At 39.1% G+C, this 19,142-nt stretch overlaps 1 protein-coding gene across 3 annotated transcripts; it reads right to left on the minus strand.

Moving 5' to 3' along the window:
- Positions 1-327: 327 nt before the first annotated feature.
- On the minus strand, positions 328-18,770 carry CDH11 (cadherin 11). 3 transcript variants are annotated; one of them, XM_074157974.1, is made up of 11 exons: positions 18,543-18,770; positions 17,202-17,496; positions 16,297-16,416; positions 15,692-15,859; positions 12,514-12,701; positions 10,770-11,023; positions 9,617-9,753; positions 9,306-9,427; positions 8,425-8,542; positions 2,635-2,886; positions 328-1,637 (listed from the first exon to the last, which is right to left on the minus strand). In XM_074157974.1, the coding sequence occupies exons 1-11, from the start codon at positions 18,768-18,770 to the stop codon at positions 1,141-1,143; spliced, it is 2,379 nt and encodes a 792-aa protein (XP_074014075.1). In that variant the 3' UTR covers positions 328-1,140. The 3 variants fall into 3 exon arrangements, with proteins under 3 accessions (XP_074014075.1, XP_074014074.1, XP_074014076.1); XM_074157973.1 differs by having other exon boundaries at positions 335-1,663; positions 2,640-2,886; XM_074157975.1 differs by lacking the exons at positions 16,297-16,416; positions 17,202-17,496; positions 18,543-18,770 and adding an exon at positions 9,482-9,495 and having other exon boundaries at positions 335-1,637; positions 9,306-9,409; positions 9,613-9,753; positions 15,692-15,833.
- Positions 18,771-19,142: the final 372 nt, after the last annotated feature.

Raw genomic sequence — 19,142 nt, forward strand, 5'->3', positions numbered from 1 at the left:
TATTGAAAAGTATTACACTTAATTTAATCCAGAAGACACAGTAGTATTATATGGAGATTATTACTGTGTTCTGGGAGCAGCCACAAGCTGTAGATAGAGAGGGTACAAAATGTTCACCAGACGTTACATTTTTTTTTAATCTAAAAAACATTTGTAAAATGTACTTGATTTTTAAATAATCACTTAACAAGGCAACAAACCAACTACAAACACATAATAAATAAGGCTATTAAAAGGTCACAATTGTAGTAAATTAGTCAGAACTATAAATGGGACATTAGAAACACTATGTTTTTCCTTATATGCTTAATAACCAGAACAAGAATTAAAAAAGAATCAGTTTATTTCAAAGTCTGCTTCTTATATTGAAGCACATATTAAAGCAACAGTACAATGTTCATAAAATATAAGTGTGATGCTGTAACATTTCTTACATGTCAGAATACTGATATTTGTATGTATACTAAAATAAGAATTTTAAAATTGTACAAATAGATACATTAAAAATGACATAGAAATAGGGCGCCTCCCACTGCAACAAGACAGAGTTTTTATATCTGGCACGTATTAGTTCAAGATGAAAGTATAAGCAAAAAGATTTACAAGAATCAGCAGTAACAAGTTTGATGCTCAAGAGACATAATAATTGTACATTGTACTGTACATACATCATATGGGTTTAAGCTGGCTGAATATTATATATTTCAAGTTTAAAAATGCACTACCATATAGAGTGTCCATAGTTTAAGGCGAAATTACAGCTCAGAACTGTTATCTTTTCTAATTTGTGGAAGCTTCTTTGACATAAAAGATGTAGATGTTCATAATACGTAAAAGATTTCCCTTATTTGTAGGTTCACTTTTAGCATTTTCCTTCATTTAAATATTTTGTATTTCTTAAGTGGGTTTTTTCCTCTAGTGAAGTTGGCAGCCAACTTCCATATTTGCCTTTTGTAGGAAAAGGTACTTCACAGTATTTACCACTTTTATGTCCTTTTTTATCAAAGGAATCCTCTCTGTCAAACTTAAATGTTTAAATGAGATTTTTTCTTGATTTTTAAAAAAATACCTGCTTACATTTCTTCTGGATTCTTCAGAACATCGGACACAGTTCTTAAGGCCAAATCTTAAACTTTATTGTTAAGAATCGTCATCGAAAGTGTCTTTGGAGCCATACAAGTCTGCAAGTTTCTTAAATCGAGGTCCCCAGTTTTGTAGATAGTCGTAGTCCAAATCAGAATCTGTGGTCGCTGACTCTAAGGAGCTAAGTGAACCAGCCACTGAGCCTCTCCCTTCGTAGCCATAGATCTGGATAGAGTCATAAGGAGGAGCCGTCGGATCGTTATCAGCCTCTTGTATTCTCGTGTTGATGAAATCATCAACATCAACGCTATTAGGAGCTGGCCGGAGCCCTGGTCTTGGCATATACTGGTACTCGGGTTTTATGTCTTTACGAGGAATAAACCCATTGATGCCATCGGGGTTCTGCAGAGTGGCTATGTCAAAAGCTTCGGTATCTTCCTCTCCTCCACCTTCATCATCATAAGTAATAATGTTCTCTCGGACGTCTTCTTCTTCAAAAACAATCAGAGGTTCTTTTTTCTGCCTTTTCAGCGTTACAAACAACACTACAATGACTAAAGAGAAAAAAAGCAAGTTAGCACTCTCAAACAGTAGCTGCTTTATAAATAGATTACTGTATTCACCGAAACCTCAGCTTTTGTGCTGCAGTTCATTTTTGCTAACATCTGCATTTTTAGCGTACCTAGCTGGGGAAAAGCACTGATGTTTGTACATGGAACCGAACATACTGGTTCCAGGTTTTCTCTTTGGGCTGAATGCCACCGCTCCTACTAATTGCTCATTACTGCAAGACTAATTCAGTTGTGGGCCCCCAGTGCTGCATGAAGGCTGTGGCCCTGCCTTTGAGCAGCGCAATCACACGTATGTCTGCAGCACAACAAAGAGGAGTCTTTACTCTCTCTCCGGTGTGCCCAAAGCTGAAATCTAATTCCATCTCTCATTCCCATGAAAATGGATTTTTTTTTAATCAACACCTCAAAACACATGCCTTTGTCGTCTTTCTTACTTCAAAGTTCTATAAAGTAACTTTAAAATACATAAAGAAAGAAAGACTATCAATTACTAGGGGCAAATTAAAACATTTTATATAAATATTTTTGAATTTATAGCACTGTCTTAAAAGCAGGTCTTCGTAGCCATTCATTTGTCTTCACTGCAAGAGGAGTCCGAGGGAAAGAGCTGGCAGGAGCCATGAATCCCGGCTGACCTCAATAAGGAACCTGTCATCCAGGGGAGATCACAAAACCTAAAACTGTGTGTCGTGACCTCCTTTAAACAGTGCCCCCCGATTAACTGATACGAGGCCACAAAAGGACGTTCTCTGCGCACACCTAGACTTGCTGTTTGCTATTATTGGTGTTAATAATAATATTGCTATTAGTATTATTGGTGTTATCACATATTGCATTCCAGCCAGGCAAATTAGTACCTCCTATGAAAATAAAAGCTAAGAAATTAAAGATTAATTTTTCCACCTTGGAGCTGAAGGCAAGGTTAGTTTTTTAACACAAACAAGTAAAGAGCAATAAGCAAATAACTTTTGTTTTTTACCTAACAGAATCACAATGCAAGCAAGAATGGCCACTAAAGCTCCGGTGCTTAGCCCAGCGTTGAGGACGTAAGCCTCGGCGTTGCAGGAGAGCAAGGAGCCGTTGCTGTCGCAGCCGCAGACCCGAATGGTGAGGGTGTTGGTGCTGCTCATAGGGGGGAGGCCACCGTCGCTTATGACAATAGGAAGAAGGTATAAATCTTGCTTTTGGCGACTAAATCCTTCACGTCTAACAAGAACGCTCGCTGTGTTATCTGTTTAAACAAGAGAGATACTCATAGTTATTTTTTTCCACGAAGTCATCCTCTTAGTAAATATTGAAAAAATGCATCTTGCTACAGTGGCTCTGAATTTTCAGATGCTTTAGCATTATTTGTACCAATACCAAAGTATTTTATCAAAACCTGTTTTTCCACCCAAACTCCCCCAAACCAGAAATCAGAAAGCTTGCCCACACGTGCACAGTATGTCTGGGCACGTTTGGAATTACGTGGCCGTGAGGAAGAGTTAAAAGCATTGTTCTAACGCTATTTTCCATTGTTCTCTCTGAGCAGTTGTCAGCCGTGGGCCTCCTGGTGCAGAGGGTGGAACCACAGTTGCCTTCTCGGCACAGAAGGTCATTTTGGATAGTCCTTCACACCTCCTGCCACAAAGGCGTTCGGAAGGGAAGTGTGTGACATGAAATGGTGGGACGAGATGGACAGTGCTTCCCGCTCCTGGCCACGTCGGAGAAAGGTGAGGAAACACCAACAGCGTGCGTTTCTTGCGCTCCTTGTTCCTCAATTCGCAGATTGAACCAAAGTTTATAAAATCATACACGTCCTGAAGTAAATAAAATGAAACAATCGTATCCATGGTTTTTCAGACCTTCAAAAGCTAGTTTGGGATGAGAATTTACTTCACGCAACCTTTTCTTTTATTTTTCATTATATAGTGGAAAGGGAAAAAAATGAATGGTTCTTTTATCTACTAAGGGAGGGCTGTTCACCTCCAAGGGTACCCATGTGACTATTGCCTCGGGGCACTGCAGACAATTAATCATCTTCCTGTTAAGAGTCAGCATAAATTCCAGCATTTAATAATGCAAATCATAAAACCTCTGTTAATGATCTAATCACTGCTATTTCCATGAAAGTTTGTGAATAAATTATACCAAAAGAGAAGTATTCTCGCCTTACGTTAACCACCCGTGCAGGCAGTACCCCTGATGTAGGACAAGGTCTGAAACTGCCCCCAGTTTTGGTGGGCACAGGTCAATTCATGGGATGAGAAGGATGTCTGCACTAGGGCCCTGGCTCTCCCACCAGGAACTTCTGCAGGTCACACCAGAACGGATGGAATTTTTGTTAGGACTGTCTTAGATAGGATCTGTGTGTGATAAAAACAGATCTTAGTTGCCAAATGAATTCATCTTCCCACATATACGCCTCTCCTGCTAGGCCCACCACACCTGATGCCCAGCATGGTCACCTCGGCGTGACACAACTGTAGTCCTTCTGACACTGAAGTCTCACAAAAAGAACGTCTGGATAGAAAACAGCTTGTTAACTTCTCCTTTACGTGATGCTCATATTTGCTAAGGACAGAGAAGCTGATAAAGATCTGATTATTTATTGCTTGTGGTTTTTGGAGGTGCCCTTTGTCTCTTTTCAGAGTCCTTCTAACCTCCTAAATGTTTACATGCCACATTTGCCCAGCTAGGCTTTGTAGCACAGTTTTTTAAAGGACCTTAGTGACATCAGTGTCTGTGTGATAGGAATCTGATTTTAGGACTCTAAATTAATGGGCTTGTAACAATTTGGTATAAATAGAAATGTAACATCTAGTATCTATTAACCTATCAACTAATACTTGAACTAATATGTACTGATATAGAGTAAAACTATTCCACAGGGTTCTCTAAAATGCATTTAATAATTCATTTCCTCAATATAAGAACAAGGATGTGCTCTGGTAAATGAAAGATCACAATAGGACACATTATTCTTGTGGCAAAAAATATGAACATTAATAGTGGGCTGAGCTACAACTGCCTAGAGGCTGCAAGGGCGATATGGAAGGAAACACAGGCAATATTATATATTGGTATATTTAGTCTGTTGGCTACACGTTTTTTGTTATATTATATTGTTTTACATTGTATTTTTCTTGAATTTTGGCAGCTTAGATACTGTTCCTAAGTAGAAATAACATAAGGACAGCAAATTATTCAGTTGTTATACTGACTGGCCAATTCCACTGCAGTCAATTACATTACACTAAGGCTGAATTTCATCCAACGGTTGATTTATCTGGTATAACTTGAAGTGATTTCTAGTTTAATATTTTTGTTGTTAAAAGACAAATCCAATCTACATGCCTGGCTAAAGTTTGAAAAAGGACTATCACATATCAACCTCAAAGGTCATTTTTTTAAACTTTTTTTTTCCTGTTTATGTTCATTTCTTGTATTTAGAAGAAATATAATATCCATAAGAGGAAAAAAACTCTTATCTAGATAAAAGATAACATATAATCCTAGCTAATATTCTCATCCTTGCTTTTTCATTATTCCCAAATCCCAGGAGTATAACTATAATCCAGGTATAATGGCATTTTTTAAGCCAAGAAACAGAAGTTAAATGTCAATACCGGCTTAAAACTATCACTTAACACATACGGGGGCTACTCGACTGACGGTCTTAACGGACACAATGGGGGTTAACACAAGACAGAAGGAAGAAAATAGCCATCTCAACACCGCCCAGAAAAATACACACGCTCTCGTTTTTCCAGCTCTTATTGTCTGGGATATCCAATATCCAAAAGTGGAGATTACCTATAGCCTCCGTGAAATCTTCACAATTAGTTTATGGTGATCTTTAGAGTGATCTTCCTGACCTTTGATTTTCATCTTTTATTCTGGTGGTTTTACTGATGCTTTTCCAATTTTTCTTCTACATACAGGCAAATGCAGCTTAGATTTTGGGGGCTTGTTAACATGGATATTGTGTGATGAGGATTCTCGACTAAAGCAGCTGACTGTAGCCTGTGGAAGGTGTCCACGCCCATTGGGGGGGTTGGAACTAGATGATCTTTGAGGTCCCTTCCAACCCAAACCATTTCATGATTCTTTATCAGAATGTGAGTGCTGATTCAGCGAGAAACCTAAACAATTTCAGGGGTCCAGTTGTCTAAAATCATTACCGGGCACTGGCAATAACCCATGAAAAAATCCCGTAACTTTATTGTTCCTATGATTCAAATTTTCTTCATTAGAAAGTCTGAAACCGAGAGCCAGAGGACACATTTCTATTAAAAAAAGTGGATTTTAGTCACTGATTTTAGTGGGTTCACAAATTGAATTCCAGTCTTTGTACAGCACTGATTTGTGTATCTGAGAGCATCGCTACACCTCGCTTTTGCCATCGGGGTGCGCAGGGTAAAAGCCAGGCAGCCCCAGCCCTTCCGGCGGCGTTGGGCACGTGCCAGGCCTCCACCCGCGGCCAGCGAGCCCAAGGCAAGAGCATTTCATTTAGGATTAAAAGCAGGAAAAAACCCCCACATTTGCTAAAAGCCCGTCTCTCCGCTGGGAAGCGTCGTGAGCCTCTACTGCTCTTTTTGAAGCTCTGACTTCAGCGGGAGTAAAGCTGAGCAGAGCCTGGGCAAACGCAGTGCTGTTTATTTACGTGGTATAATGTAAGTAAACAGCGCAAAAGTAATTCAGTGTTTTATCCCAGCATGTGATAAGCCATTATCTCATGTTTTCTATGGAAGATAGTCTCAGCTGAAAAACTTGGTAACACAGTAGGCTATTAATAGGATGTAGAATGTGATTACGTTTTTTTGGATTACTGCAGTATGTGATTACTTTTAGGAGTTGGTAGGAAGAAACTCTATTAAATGATAATTATAGGACTGTATTCACTTTAAAGTTCTGTAATAGACCCAAACATTGCAGTTTTCATTAACTGTTCTCCACAGTTAATAAAGCCATTTTTCTTTAAAAGTAGCAATTCCCTCTGAAAGCGGTGGCATGGTATATAGACTACTCAGATTTACAACAGAAAAAAAGAAATTTTAAATGATCGTGTAAATTATTTGACTTGCAAATGGTAACACACTCGCTCTGAGAATTTTTTTTTTGAAGTACATATAATTTTAACTTTTTTACTTTGCTCTCTACTATAACTTATAACTAAACTAATACTATAATTAGAACAAACACAGAGATAGTTAAATTAACTGCATTAACATCACTGCACTGAGGATTGTCCAAATATGAGGGAAAGACAGGATGGAAACTGTTGGATTTCATGACACTATTCATTTCCTAAACACGAAATTATATGGGACAACTAAATCCTTAAATACTGTCTTGTTGAAATAACCTTTTGCAATGTTGTCAGGTACAGTCACTACGTCCAACCGACATCATAATTTCCATTACAAAACATTTTTATCTGGGTATATTTGTCATTAAAAAAAAGAATTAACTTGCTGCATATGGAAATGAAGGATTAATGGAATTGGCTGGAGTCAGGAACCATAATACCATTTCCCTGCAGCTGTATCACAGCATCTCAATTCTGACCTACGCTTCCTCTGTTAGATTAGAAAATCTAATCCATTTTTCAGTTTGACCATAAAATATCTTTTAAAGAGAAACCTGGCCTCAGGGTCTCAAGCAGAAACTACGGTTTTATTTACTTCTCTCTAAAAATATATTCATCAATTTTTAAAACAATGTGTTTTACTACTTTAAAGAGAATAAATATACCCCCCCTCCACTGGGTCCTTTATGAATTGCTTATGTACGTACAAGTGTCAAGCACCAGGCAACGGTATTACTTTGATCCTTCAAGAATAACAGAAATTTTGTTCGGGAACTCTGATGCTAATTACCCTCACTTCAGGTGTGGCAGAGATATAAAGCATACCACAGCATAACACTCCAGAGCAAGAAGTTGTTACTGAAATCACATATCTGAATTACGTTGCCTTTTGTACGTCTGGCAGTCTGGAAGAAATCCCTTGGATTCATTACTTAAACCAGTTCGACAGAGTCCTGCATTAAAGAAAACATTCAAGTTTTCCTTCACACATTAAAACTTGCTAATTAAAACCAATTTCTTAGAGGCTCAAGCAGTTTTCTCCCTCTGCAGGAAAATAACAAATGAACGTTGAACGAGAATATCACATTGATTATAAACACTGAATCTGTCTTTTTTGGCAGAAAATTGGCAAAGGGATCAGGACACCCATATCCTGAGATACACTCAATCCGGGTGTGTGTCACAAACAGAAATTCCACACAAAATGTGTGTGCGGCAGTGATTTTATCCCATTAGGAATCTAGTCCATGTCTCTTGCGATCCATAATTTAAAAAACAGTAAGCACAGAAAGGTGAACAAATACAAGCAACCTAACAATTTTCCTGCCTCGGCTAATTTTTGCTTAGCAAGTAAGTTTTCTCTAAATCAAGGAGATCTGCCAATTGCATTTAGTCAACGTTTAGTGCATTTTCCCTCTTCCTGGGAGATAAAATGGCAGTGGATTTTTCACGTAGGGTATTATTATGTAATTTAAAATATATATTCAAGAAAATTAAAGTGAGTTAACAAACATTATGTTATTTCAAGAACATCCCTGTATTTCAAGCTGCATTTTTTCTGCTTTCCTCTCCTAAATCTCTGGAAAACAGACACTCTGTCCAAGTTAATGAAAATGCTGTTGCATGACATTATGTTGGCCATTAGTTTTCCTCTGTCATTTCTTTGGACACTATTATAGAGGGAATCTTCACACAAACCTCTGTTGTCTCTGAGAGTAAAATTTGGATTATGAATAATTTCAGGTGGTAAACTGAAGATAAATCTTGGTCCGTTGGCGGAGTCATCCTTGTCATCAGCACTAATTGTAATAAATTGCTGTAAGAGAAAAGTACTCTGTAAACAAACAGGTCCTTCTCTGGTTACATCACATCTAAACAACATTCTGAGAAATCCCTTGAATACAAAGAAATTTGAAATAGCAGAACCCCCCCCAAATACCTCAACAGATACATGCAACTGTAAACACAAAGCAGACTCAAAGCTAGAACAGGCCATCTTTATTTGTTAGTACGTTTAACCCACACAGAATTATAGATGGAAAAGCGTACACCAATATATACATACCTATATAAAAATATGTGCTAATGATAACTTGGTAGACTAAATAAAATTATGCAGAAAATTCAGCAGCTCAGAGGGAGTTGGCACAATGTCCTTCCCCAAACGCTACGCTAACTCCCAAAGTGCAGATAATTTATATGATACTAACCCCCTCTTCCTCACAGATGGCTCAGGGGCAAATCTTTAGGCTAAACCCTCCAAGCACTGTACTGTGATTCTTCCAGTAAGATGCTGAATATCCAAAACAGGCTTCTACACGGGAAAGCTGCTCCCAAACAGCTTCGTTGCCCATGTGGTGGTGGATACCCAGGGTCTTATTCAGTGCACAAAGCACTGTATCTATAACCGCTGATAGCAATTCAAAATAAAATAAAAACAGGAAAGCACCTTCCTGTGTGCTCCAGGCATTTTGGCTAAAATTTCAAAATAAACATTTGTTTACTACCACTCATTTGAGCTGCCAACACAAAAGCGGTGTAACACCCCGAAGAAAGGAAGGTGGTGGGCACAGAGGTACCTGGTTGCTTCGAGCGTTCTCACAGACAAAGGCTTCGTAGGCTGCTGCGAATTTGGGAGCGTTGTCATTGACGTCAACGACCTTAATTGCAACTGGAACTTTGGCTTCCTGGTGTTGTTTGTCTATGGGAGTAAGGAAAACCAAAATGGACCAGAAGCAGGAAAACCCCTCAAAACAAACAAAATCCCAGCTGTATCCAGGTAAAGCTAAAGTATTTCCATTAGGATTTACTGTAGCTTATCAAACGGAGACAATTAGGAGGCTACAGAGTTTATACCACTGATTATAAAATATCACAGTGAAATACTTACGGACTTCAACTGCAAAGACAGAGATATTATGCCAAGCAATTTCTTCCCTATCCAAAGCTTTTATTGTCTTGATATTGCCATCTTCTGCATTAATCATAAAATATCTTTCAAGGTCAGTGTGACGATCAATTGAATATCTAAAGAAGATTGAAAGTCAGTAATTAGACAAAAGAAGGCCTTAGTACTTCCATGTACCCAAATTTGACCTGTCTCGTTAATATTTTTAAATAAACGTAAGCAGTACACTTACTGTTACCCTTAACATCATTGCCAAAGGGATGATATGCAGTTCTTTTAAAAGGAGATTCAGCCAGTTGGTTTCTACTTTTGGAAAAAACACTACGTCAAAAACTTTCTACTAAGTGAAAAATTATTGTTCTTTGAAGTCTCTATAAAGGCCCAAAATATTTTTCTCAACATATCTTCTTCTCTTATAAAACATGATAAGAGTATCTACTGAGATAGTTTTATTTTCTTCTGTTTCATACTAATGAAGATCTTGTAAGCCTTCTGATCTTCGGATTACTCAGAATGTCGATTGATCATACCAGATTATTAAATATTATCCATTATCTATACATTTGTACAGCATTATACAAATCACCATTTTTGTAGTTCTTTAAAATGTCAACTATACCACAAAATACAGGTTCATAATTTAATTTAAACTGAAAACATGACAAACAAAAATAAACGAACAGTAGTCTGCCCCACGTAACTGCAGAAAGTAGGTGCGTGTATGTGCTTGTCGTTAGCAATTAATGCTTAACAATTGCCCAGCATACTCTCTGATTTACAGCATGGCTCCAAGATCTACTGCGTAGGCTTCTATCTTTTGAGAAAAAACATGCTGTGATAACAGCATAGGATATTTCATAGAAAAATACGATGTAGAATAGAGTCTAACACAGACGTTCTTAAGTATATTTTAGGTAGACGTAGCCATGGTTTGCTTTCTTGGTGATACAGGCTTTGAGAAACCGGTAGCTTATGGAACAAGACATAAAACCAACGCTGTATGCTTAAAGTTGTTAATATTCTGGGTGAATTCAGAATATTACTACGCTAGATCTATGATGTTATTTTAATAACTTGCGTAACAACTCTAAAAGCTAACGCTTAGGAAGAAGCAGCCTGCTCTAACGAAGCGTACCTTATAGCGCTGTTTGCAGCATCAGGGTCTTTGGCATGTACTTTCCCAACCACAGTGCCAGATGCTGCATTCTCTTGTACTTCAAAAATATAACTTGGCTTTAAAAATACAGGTGGCTCATCAGCATCTTCCACTGATATCTTCACTGTCACCGTGTCCTTGAACGGCCCGTTGCTGATGAACTTAGGATCAATATGTACATTGGCTGCCTCTACCTTCAGACTGTAGGACTTTTTGGTTTCAAAATCTAGGAGCTGTGAGAAACAAGAAGACAATGCGTTCCACAGTTAGGAAAACCAGAGCGTTCAAAGCAGCAAGCAGTCCCCTAGTATTCGATGACATAAAACAAATGTGAGCATCTCTCAAGAAGCTTGGACTGAAATGTGTGTATTTAAAAACATAAAGACTCGAAGGGAAGGAGCTACATTCTATGTATGGAGCAGCACTGGAAGGCACTCAAAATATCACGACAGAGTCCTTGCCTTGCTCTTTGCTGGCTGTATCACTGAGAAAATCATCTTTACTGGGAAAATTAACCTTTTCTTCATGCGGCCTTCCAGGTAGCACAAAAGGGTGATGGACAGGAAAAGAGTTCCACAAAATGCCAGGCTTTGTTTATCCCAAGCCGGCAGGCATTCCTAGAGAGGTGTGGATGTGCCTGGAATTGCTACTGGGGGCACCATGAGATAGGACAAAGAGAAGTTAAATCATTTAAGTAGTAGGGGAAATACGAAGATGGTTTGCAGTGCTGTCATTTCTGCAGCTCTCTACATCCATAGATCTCAAAGCACTTTACAAAGGGCAGGTGAAATAATGGCCCCATGGGGTAAAAGTCCTTTTGGGAGCCCGATCAAAGTCACAGCATATCTGCGTTGTCATCGATGTGGAATGGCTGCGGCGTTGCACTATTGGTGCCTCACGATGACCGTGCCTCTAAATATCCAAGAAACAGGTGCCAACCACAATTCACAAAGCATGGTAACGGTGTGACAGTTCACCCACGTTTTAAAAATATACAAAAATACACTCCCACCTCTAGAACAGACACAGTAATTGACCCACAGCATAGTTTTGACCGCCCCGATGTGCAGGGCAGGGCTAACTCTGAATTTAACTTGCCCAGGCCTTTTTCTTTGAGTTTTGATTATCTCCAAGAGAGATGAATAGCTATAAAGATACAAAGGGCAAAGTAATGACGGTCAAATAATGAGAAAGATTTATGATTTATACTTTGTAATTTGAAATTAATTTAACAACACTTTTAAAGATCACACTGACAGATTGCATATGAAATCACCTCAGTGTTTTTGCTGCTTTTTGCATAGCCTGTGACTCCTTCGGAACAATACTGTGGACAATGCAGAGCTGAAGAATTCAAACTATAGGGCATGAGGCTGCTCACACCGAACATAAAGCAACAGTGAATGTCTGCTACTTATCAGCACTAGGCAAAACTTCATTAACAATGAAGCTGATGGCATTGTATTTTACCGTGACTTTTTATAATGAATTCATTTAGTTTGTGCAATTAATCCACTGTACAGTATTTATGTAATTCTTCTTGGTTATTTTCTTCCATTTCAATTCAGCTAATGGGGAAATGGAATATTAAGAGTTAATCACAGCTTTAGAAACAAAGTAAGTGAAATTGCATTTACTGATACTTTAGCTTAGATGGTAATCCATTATTACCAAATATTCTGTCAGCAGCAAAGGATACCGCACCTTAGTAGGTGTTACTCACCTTCTTAAGCTTTACAACGCCTTCCTGAGTCTCATAATCTGTTGTAATTTCAAACATATCCACGCCATCTCCATCGATGATGCTGTAAGCGACTAAGCCATTTTCCCCAATGTCTGGATCTTTGGCCTTCACTCTTCCTACTTCCTCTCCCGGGACAGCCGCTTCCGACACGGACATCTGGTACACACCTGGAGGAAGAACAAAAGGCATTTGCCTTAAGTACACAGTCTGCTCTCCAGTTGTATATTTACTCATTTAACTTGTAAGTTCCAAATAAACACAGTAATTTTTTTGCATTTTCAACCCCCCCGAAGGAATGTGGTGTTATGAAGAGCTCCGAGAAGCAAGTCATCTGTGAAATCTTAAAAACACATCGCTAATCTATACAAAATTACCTCCTCGCCGATGCTTTACACGACAGCTGTGAATCTCTGTTCAGGGCAGGGTTAAAGAGACAACCAGTCATTCAGAATGCAGAAATTGTTGTGACATCAAGGTTATCATCCGTATCAGAAATGTTATTACAAAAATGGAAGGAAAATTCTCCTTCACATGACTCATGGTATGACCTTCAACTCCACAGAGTCCAGAAGCATTTCTGCCCATTCATTCAGGAGCCACAATTACATACAACGAATTGGATAAGACCTTTCTGCTGTGCTGGCTAAAGAACAGATCTGTGGCTTTCTATGGCTTTAATTTGGAGCGTGAACCTATGGTAGCAATGGTTATGAAAATTTAACATGCCAGAAAATACCAATTTGTATAGGTTTCCATACGGAACAAAAAACCAGCTTTCCCTCCCCAAAACCCCAAAAGGAAAACCATCCCCAAACATCCCACAGATGTGTTGCCACAGGTTTTTCCTTGCGCAGTCAGGGACACAGAGGAGAGCAATACCGCTCCTGGATAAACCTCTCTCCCCAGCAGTTGTCCTTCAGGCAGCACTGAAGGTCCTGATTCCAGGAGCTTCCCAACCCATTCCAGAGTTCAGACAACATAACCTGATCCTAAATGTACAAAGTCTGTGTCAGCATTTTCTGCCACTTTATCAGCATTAATAAATTAGGGGGAAAAAAAAAGCATGAACAAATAAAATAATCTAATTTATCTCCCCCTCCATAATCACTCTTTGCTGCTCCATGAGCACCCTAGGAACATCAGGAGACTTACACCAGGAGGGGACTTGGCTCATTACCCATGGAAACAATTGGCACATGTCATTGAAATAGGTCATTAACTCCAGTCACAAAGCACCCAGAATTTAAGCACATAACTCACTAAGGGTTTGAGCAATGAACAAAAAAAAAAAAAAAAGGAAAAGAAGAATAAAAAGTCAATCACTTGGATGTTTATATAAACAGGTCAAGTCCTGGTCTTGAGTTAAAAAGCATTGCAAATTAAGGTTCTACGTTGGGTGTGAATGATTAAGTGGAGTAACTGCTATTTGGCATTTCTGATAACTTTAAATATTCTCCCAAAACACTCGGTTAAATGGCTTGACTTCGTAGAAGAAAATCCATTGTGTGATGAAGTTACTTAACAAAATACCATGTACTGGGGTCCCAGATTATGATCTGGGAAAAAAAAGTGAAAAAGTGTGTTTGTAAGGTATCTAAAACCTGACATTTCTAGGATTCGATACTTCCTATTAGAATGGAAGAAAATGCTGACATTTTTACATTTAGGGACTGGGTATATCATTTAAGCTCTTGCACGAGGGACTGGGAAGCTGTGACATTGGAAGAAGAGCTGATAGAGAGATGGTCATGTCCAGGAGGTATCAGTGTCCTATCGGCGGCTCAGAGGAGAAACTGGGTGGGCTGGGATGGTGCATACACTGCTCTCCAAAACAAACCCAAACCCATGCAGAGATGAGATGCAGAACAGATGTGTGGATCCATTAATGTACTTCCACCCAACTGTGAAGACCGAATCTGTTAATGTCAGCCCTGATTAATTTTATATGTGAAAAGCAAATAGCACAGGTATAAAAAATTACTTTATTTGACCACCAGTAATCACTTCAACCATCGATTTAAAAATGTAATTGTACTAAATTTGGTTTGTATTGCCACGGTAAAGATAAGTCTTGAGCAATGTCCAGTCTTAGCTTTTATCCTGGGGGCCGTTCACCATTCACTGAGAGTGTTTCTAGAAGTAAAGGATGAAGCATCAACACTTAAAATGAACGGCTACGTGAAATAAAAAATGATGCTCATGCACTTGAAGGTCTTTCAAAGACTTGGAAGGGCATAGTCAGGAGCTGTTAATTGACTGCAACACTTCCATCAAAAGCCAGGAAAAGCAAGAGACCTCAAGCCTGAGAAACAGCTGTAAGAACGTAAAGTAGATCTCCTTTCCTTTGTCCATCTTTATCAAAAACCAAAGTGGATTTGTTCATTGAAAATGACTCTCAGAACTGTGCTTGCGAACAGCTATGAGCTTGGAGTTCTGAAAGGCACGACAGGAGGCCACTGGGAGACTTCTCTCAAACACCGTCCATCTAAGTGGGGAGCTCTCTGCTGCCCACCCGCTGCGTGACTACAGCACACTGCAACTGCCCACACAGAACAACCTGCTCCTACACAATCCACGGCGGGACTTTTGTTTTAACCTCCTCCTATTTCCCCACAATGATTTCTTAAAGTTGTTGTGGTCTGAGCAGAGTAGTAAATACCATTTGCTTTTTTTAAAGTGTCTTTTACATCCACACTGTCATTACGAGGAGGAAGCAAAGCAGCTTATCCCAGCACTGCTGCAGGGAAGGTACATTTCCTCGTATTTTTGCCTGATTTGGTTTAACACACAAGAGAGCCCTCAAGAAGTGGGGCTTCTTTCTCCATCGACAGAGAAGTCCAGACTATGTCTCCCGATCATACCACAGGTATATTTCTAATGTAACATGCTCTAGTAGTTTCAAAAATTAAGTGTATGGTTAGGAATCTTTGTAATCTAATCTTGACCTTAAAAAGTCCCATTTTGCAACACAAAGCAAATAATCCAGATACTTCAGCTCTATACGCTACTAGCAAAAAAGTGTAAATAATACTTCTCTATTCACACGTGTGCTGTGATAATCCATCAGTTACTGCTTTTTGAAGCTTTGAATATGCCTGATACTGTATAAATACGGGTACTAATAGTAAATGTGAGTAAGGATTTTATGGTTACTTACTTTGTGGGAACTTTGGTGGGTTGTCATTGACATCTGTAAGTGTAATCGTCACTTTGGTTGTCCCTGAGAGGCCTCCCATGTGTCCTCCCATATCTTTCGCCTGTATTACAACGTGATACTCTTCCTTAGCTTCTCTGTCCATATTCGGAAGGGCAGTTCGGATAATTCCTACAAATACAAGGAAAATATGTCACACAGTAATTTTTGTGAAAAATTGGATACTGCATTTTTAGTTTGCATTAAAATACAGCAGTATTTGCAGTGATGGTGCAGATTCTCTTTTCCCTACACCGCGCATCATGCTGTGCAAGGGAAGTACCCCAGATATTCAACACCGTTGAACATGGAACAACCCTGGAGAATGACAGTTCAGCACAGAAACTGCCACTTCTACCACACCATACCACAAAAGAAATAGTATAATCTTTCCAGCGTGTACCCAGAAGCTCTGCCAAATGCCAGGGGACCGACCTGCGAAAGTGCTTAGCTGGAATCACGAGAGAAAGAAGGAAGCTTTGCTCAAAAGCATCAGTCAACAGATTTAGCTCTTCATTTTAATGTATTCCAGTTATGAGGTCCTACTCAAATAAACTGCTCAATAATACCTGTTTGAGCTTCCACCGAGAAGTACGGCTGACCTTCAAGAATACTGTAAACCAATTTGGCACTGTTCCCATAGGTAGGATCATCAGCGTCTGAAGCTGTTACCTGAATAACTGATGTACCTAAAAATGGAAAGCAAACACAGAAGGAATACAGTCAGAAGCAAACATGTCTGTAAGAACCACGCAGAGATGCTTTCAGTCACACGGCCTAACTATTTCTTAACTTTTTTTTAATTTCCAGGTTTGGTACATGAAAAAATTTACTTGGCGATTTATATATGACAGAATAGACTCATACGATCCAAAAAGATTTGTCACCAGCTGTGATGTGGATTAATGTTCTAAAGAGTGAAGATATAAAAGTCAGCAGTCGCTGTGTACCATTATGCTTTTCTTCCTCAGTAGTTTAAGCGTTATATTGCTTTTGTTGTTAGACAGCCACACAATAGAGTTTTCTTTTACGTTTTCCTCAGGAAGTTTCAGAGAAATCATTGCAGTAGAAAATCTCTGAGATAGACACAAGCTCAAACAGGACATGAAAATGGAATAGATAGCGAGCCAGTAACTCCTTAGCTTTATTACACAGCTCTGCCAAAGGAATAATATTGATGTTTACCCCGGAGGATTCACACTCCATAAATTCCAGGGGACCCTCACATTCCTCCTAGGAGGAAATAGTCCTGTTCTAGGAACCATCTACAGACACTTCAACCATGACGGTGAGTAGCTGTGCGGGGTTTGATTTGGTCAGCAAATCAGATAAATTGACTGAGTCAATGGCTGAGCACGAAGTACATTTTACTTCCCCAAATTCTAGATGATAGGAATTAAACAAAGCCAGCACGTGCTGACAAAGCAACATCTTCCATAAGGCCGGGAACCGAAGTGCATTTATGAGTACTCACCTACATTTGATCTCTCTGGCACATTGGCGTGGTAGTTTTCATGAAGAAACTCGGGCGGATTGTCATTTATATCTTGGACTTTAACAATGAATTCAGAAGGTGGTTCCAAAGGTCTGTTAGTGTTCCTGTCGACAGCTTGTGCCGTGAGAGTGTACTGAGCTCTCTCTTCCCGGTCCAGTGTCTTTGTTGCGTGGATGTTCCCTGATTTGTCATCAATAACAAAAATGATTCCTGCTCCTTCACCTGAGAGAATGTATTTAATGTTTCCATCTCCAGAATCAATATCTGAATGAAGCTACAAAATGAGAAACAGACGCAACTTAACAAGATGGTACAGGTTTCACGTATGTGTTTATGAATACGAGAAGATAGTTATAACAGGTTCTTTATACAAATGAAGTTGGAAGGCAGAGCGATTTTTACCAAGATTTTGTGTGCTTCGTACTATTCATACTCCACTAGGTTGCATGTAAAAAGCTGTGAAGTGACAGATGGGATGTAACGAATGAGCCAATCAGTGACTGCCAACTAGTTTTTAATTACAACCTCTTTAATATAAAAGTAACAAATGCTTAGTAAGCATTCTTACTTTCACAGCCAGGGCACACTTCAGTTTGATGTATGAGAGAAACATTGAGCCAAATTACAGATTTCTTGATTTTATATTGACATCTACAAATTGCACAATACTAACCAACTTTTAAACCAACATAGCCGGAATGGCATTCGCTGTCATTGATCCTGTTCTTCACTCTGCTGTGCTGGGGTTAAGTCAACACAGTTCCGCTGACCGTTTATAAAGTGGCAAATATACTGTTTTATTTATGTATTTATATTCTGTTAGTGTCAGACAGTAACAGAATAAAAATATCAGTCAGGGATGTGTGTACATACACATGTGCAAACATTTACGTATCTTCCTCTGTAAAATAACCCTCACATTATAACTTGAAACCAAAAGGATGAGGAGATACCTGTTGAACTGTACGCTTTTACTGAGCTGCTTGGTTAAGCATTACATTTTTAATTACTATTTTTAAAGACCCAAGAATGACACCACATATTCTTGAGACATATTGCTGCTCAAGTCGTTGCTGTGGTTCTTGCTGTTGTGCGTGTACACCTTCGTTCAACAACTGCTGAGGTCAATGGAAAAATCTGTCTTCACCTAGGTAGTATTTTGCTTAGCACCTTAATTGAGCTTCAATAAAACGATTAATTCTAGGTGAGTAAGTAGCTGCTCAAGGAGCAGCTAATACAACAGAGAAGTAACGGCAAGAAAAAAAGCAAGTCACAAAATAATAATACTAACTGATGAATGAAAAAGAAATTCTTTCTTACCCTTCCTACGAGCACAGGATCTGGTCCCGTGTACTCTTCTATAACAAAGAACTGATTCCACACCCAGCCTCTTTTGGAGCGATGCAGAACTTGTCCTTCTTTTCCTTTTTCGTGGTGCCCATGAAGCGATGGCCTCGCGTGGTTCAGTTTCTCTGTAGTTACGGCATGGCTGTAGCACAGCATGCCCAGGCAGATGAGAGCGGCGTGTAAACAATTGTCCTCCTTCATTTTTGGTTATTTTGTAGGCACAGGAGTATCCAAGAATCTACCCCTTCCACCTTGGAAGTCAACAAGTTTGGGGCTGCTGGAAAGTTTCAGATAAAATGTCCTGCACATAGGATGCCACCACACATTAAGCACATCCCTTTAATGCTCTGCAGCTTCCCAGCTTAATTCCTGAAAGAAAATAAAATGGAGAGGATTGACAGTTCTTTAAGGTGCAGTGATTTTTTTTTTTCTTAAGCAAAACTCAACTAGGGCTGCCTTGGAAAATGTCAAGATAGTAAGATTTAAATATATTAATAATTATGAAATACTGAGTAATGAGCATATAGGTGTTTTGTTACATGTAACTGCACCTTGCGAGATCTCCTGACTTGC

This window comes from Numenius arquata, chromosome 13 (assembly GCF_964106895.1).
Source record: "Numenius arquata chromosome 13, bNumArq3.hap1.1, whole genome shotgun sequence".
Lineage (NCBI taxonomy): Eukaryota > Metazoa > Chordata > Aves > Charadriiformes > Scolopacidae > Numenius > Numenius arquata.

Excerpts from the sequence above, each read along its gene's own strand:
- CDH11 (XM_074157973.1), bottom strand. The coding sequence starts at position 18,770 with ATGAAGGAGGACAATTGTTTACACGCCGCTCTCATCTGCCTGGGCATG. Across the intron at positions 16,417-17,201 it reads GCCAGAGAGATCAAATGTAG|GTACATCAGTTATTCAGGTA; the intron begins GTGAGTACTCAT and ends TTCCATTTTTAG. Across the intron at positions 15,860-16,296 it reads CTCGGTGGAAGCTCAAACAG|GAATTATCCGAACTGCCCTT; the intron begins GTATTATTGAGC and ends TTGTATTTGTAG.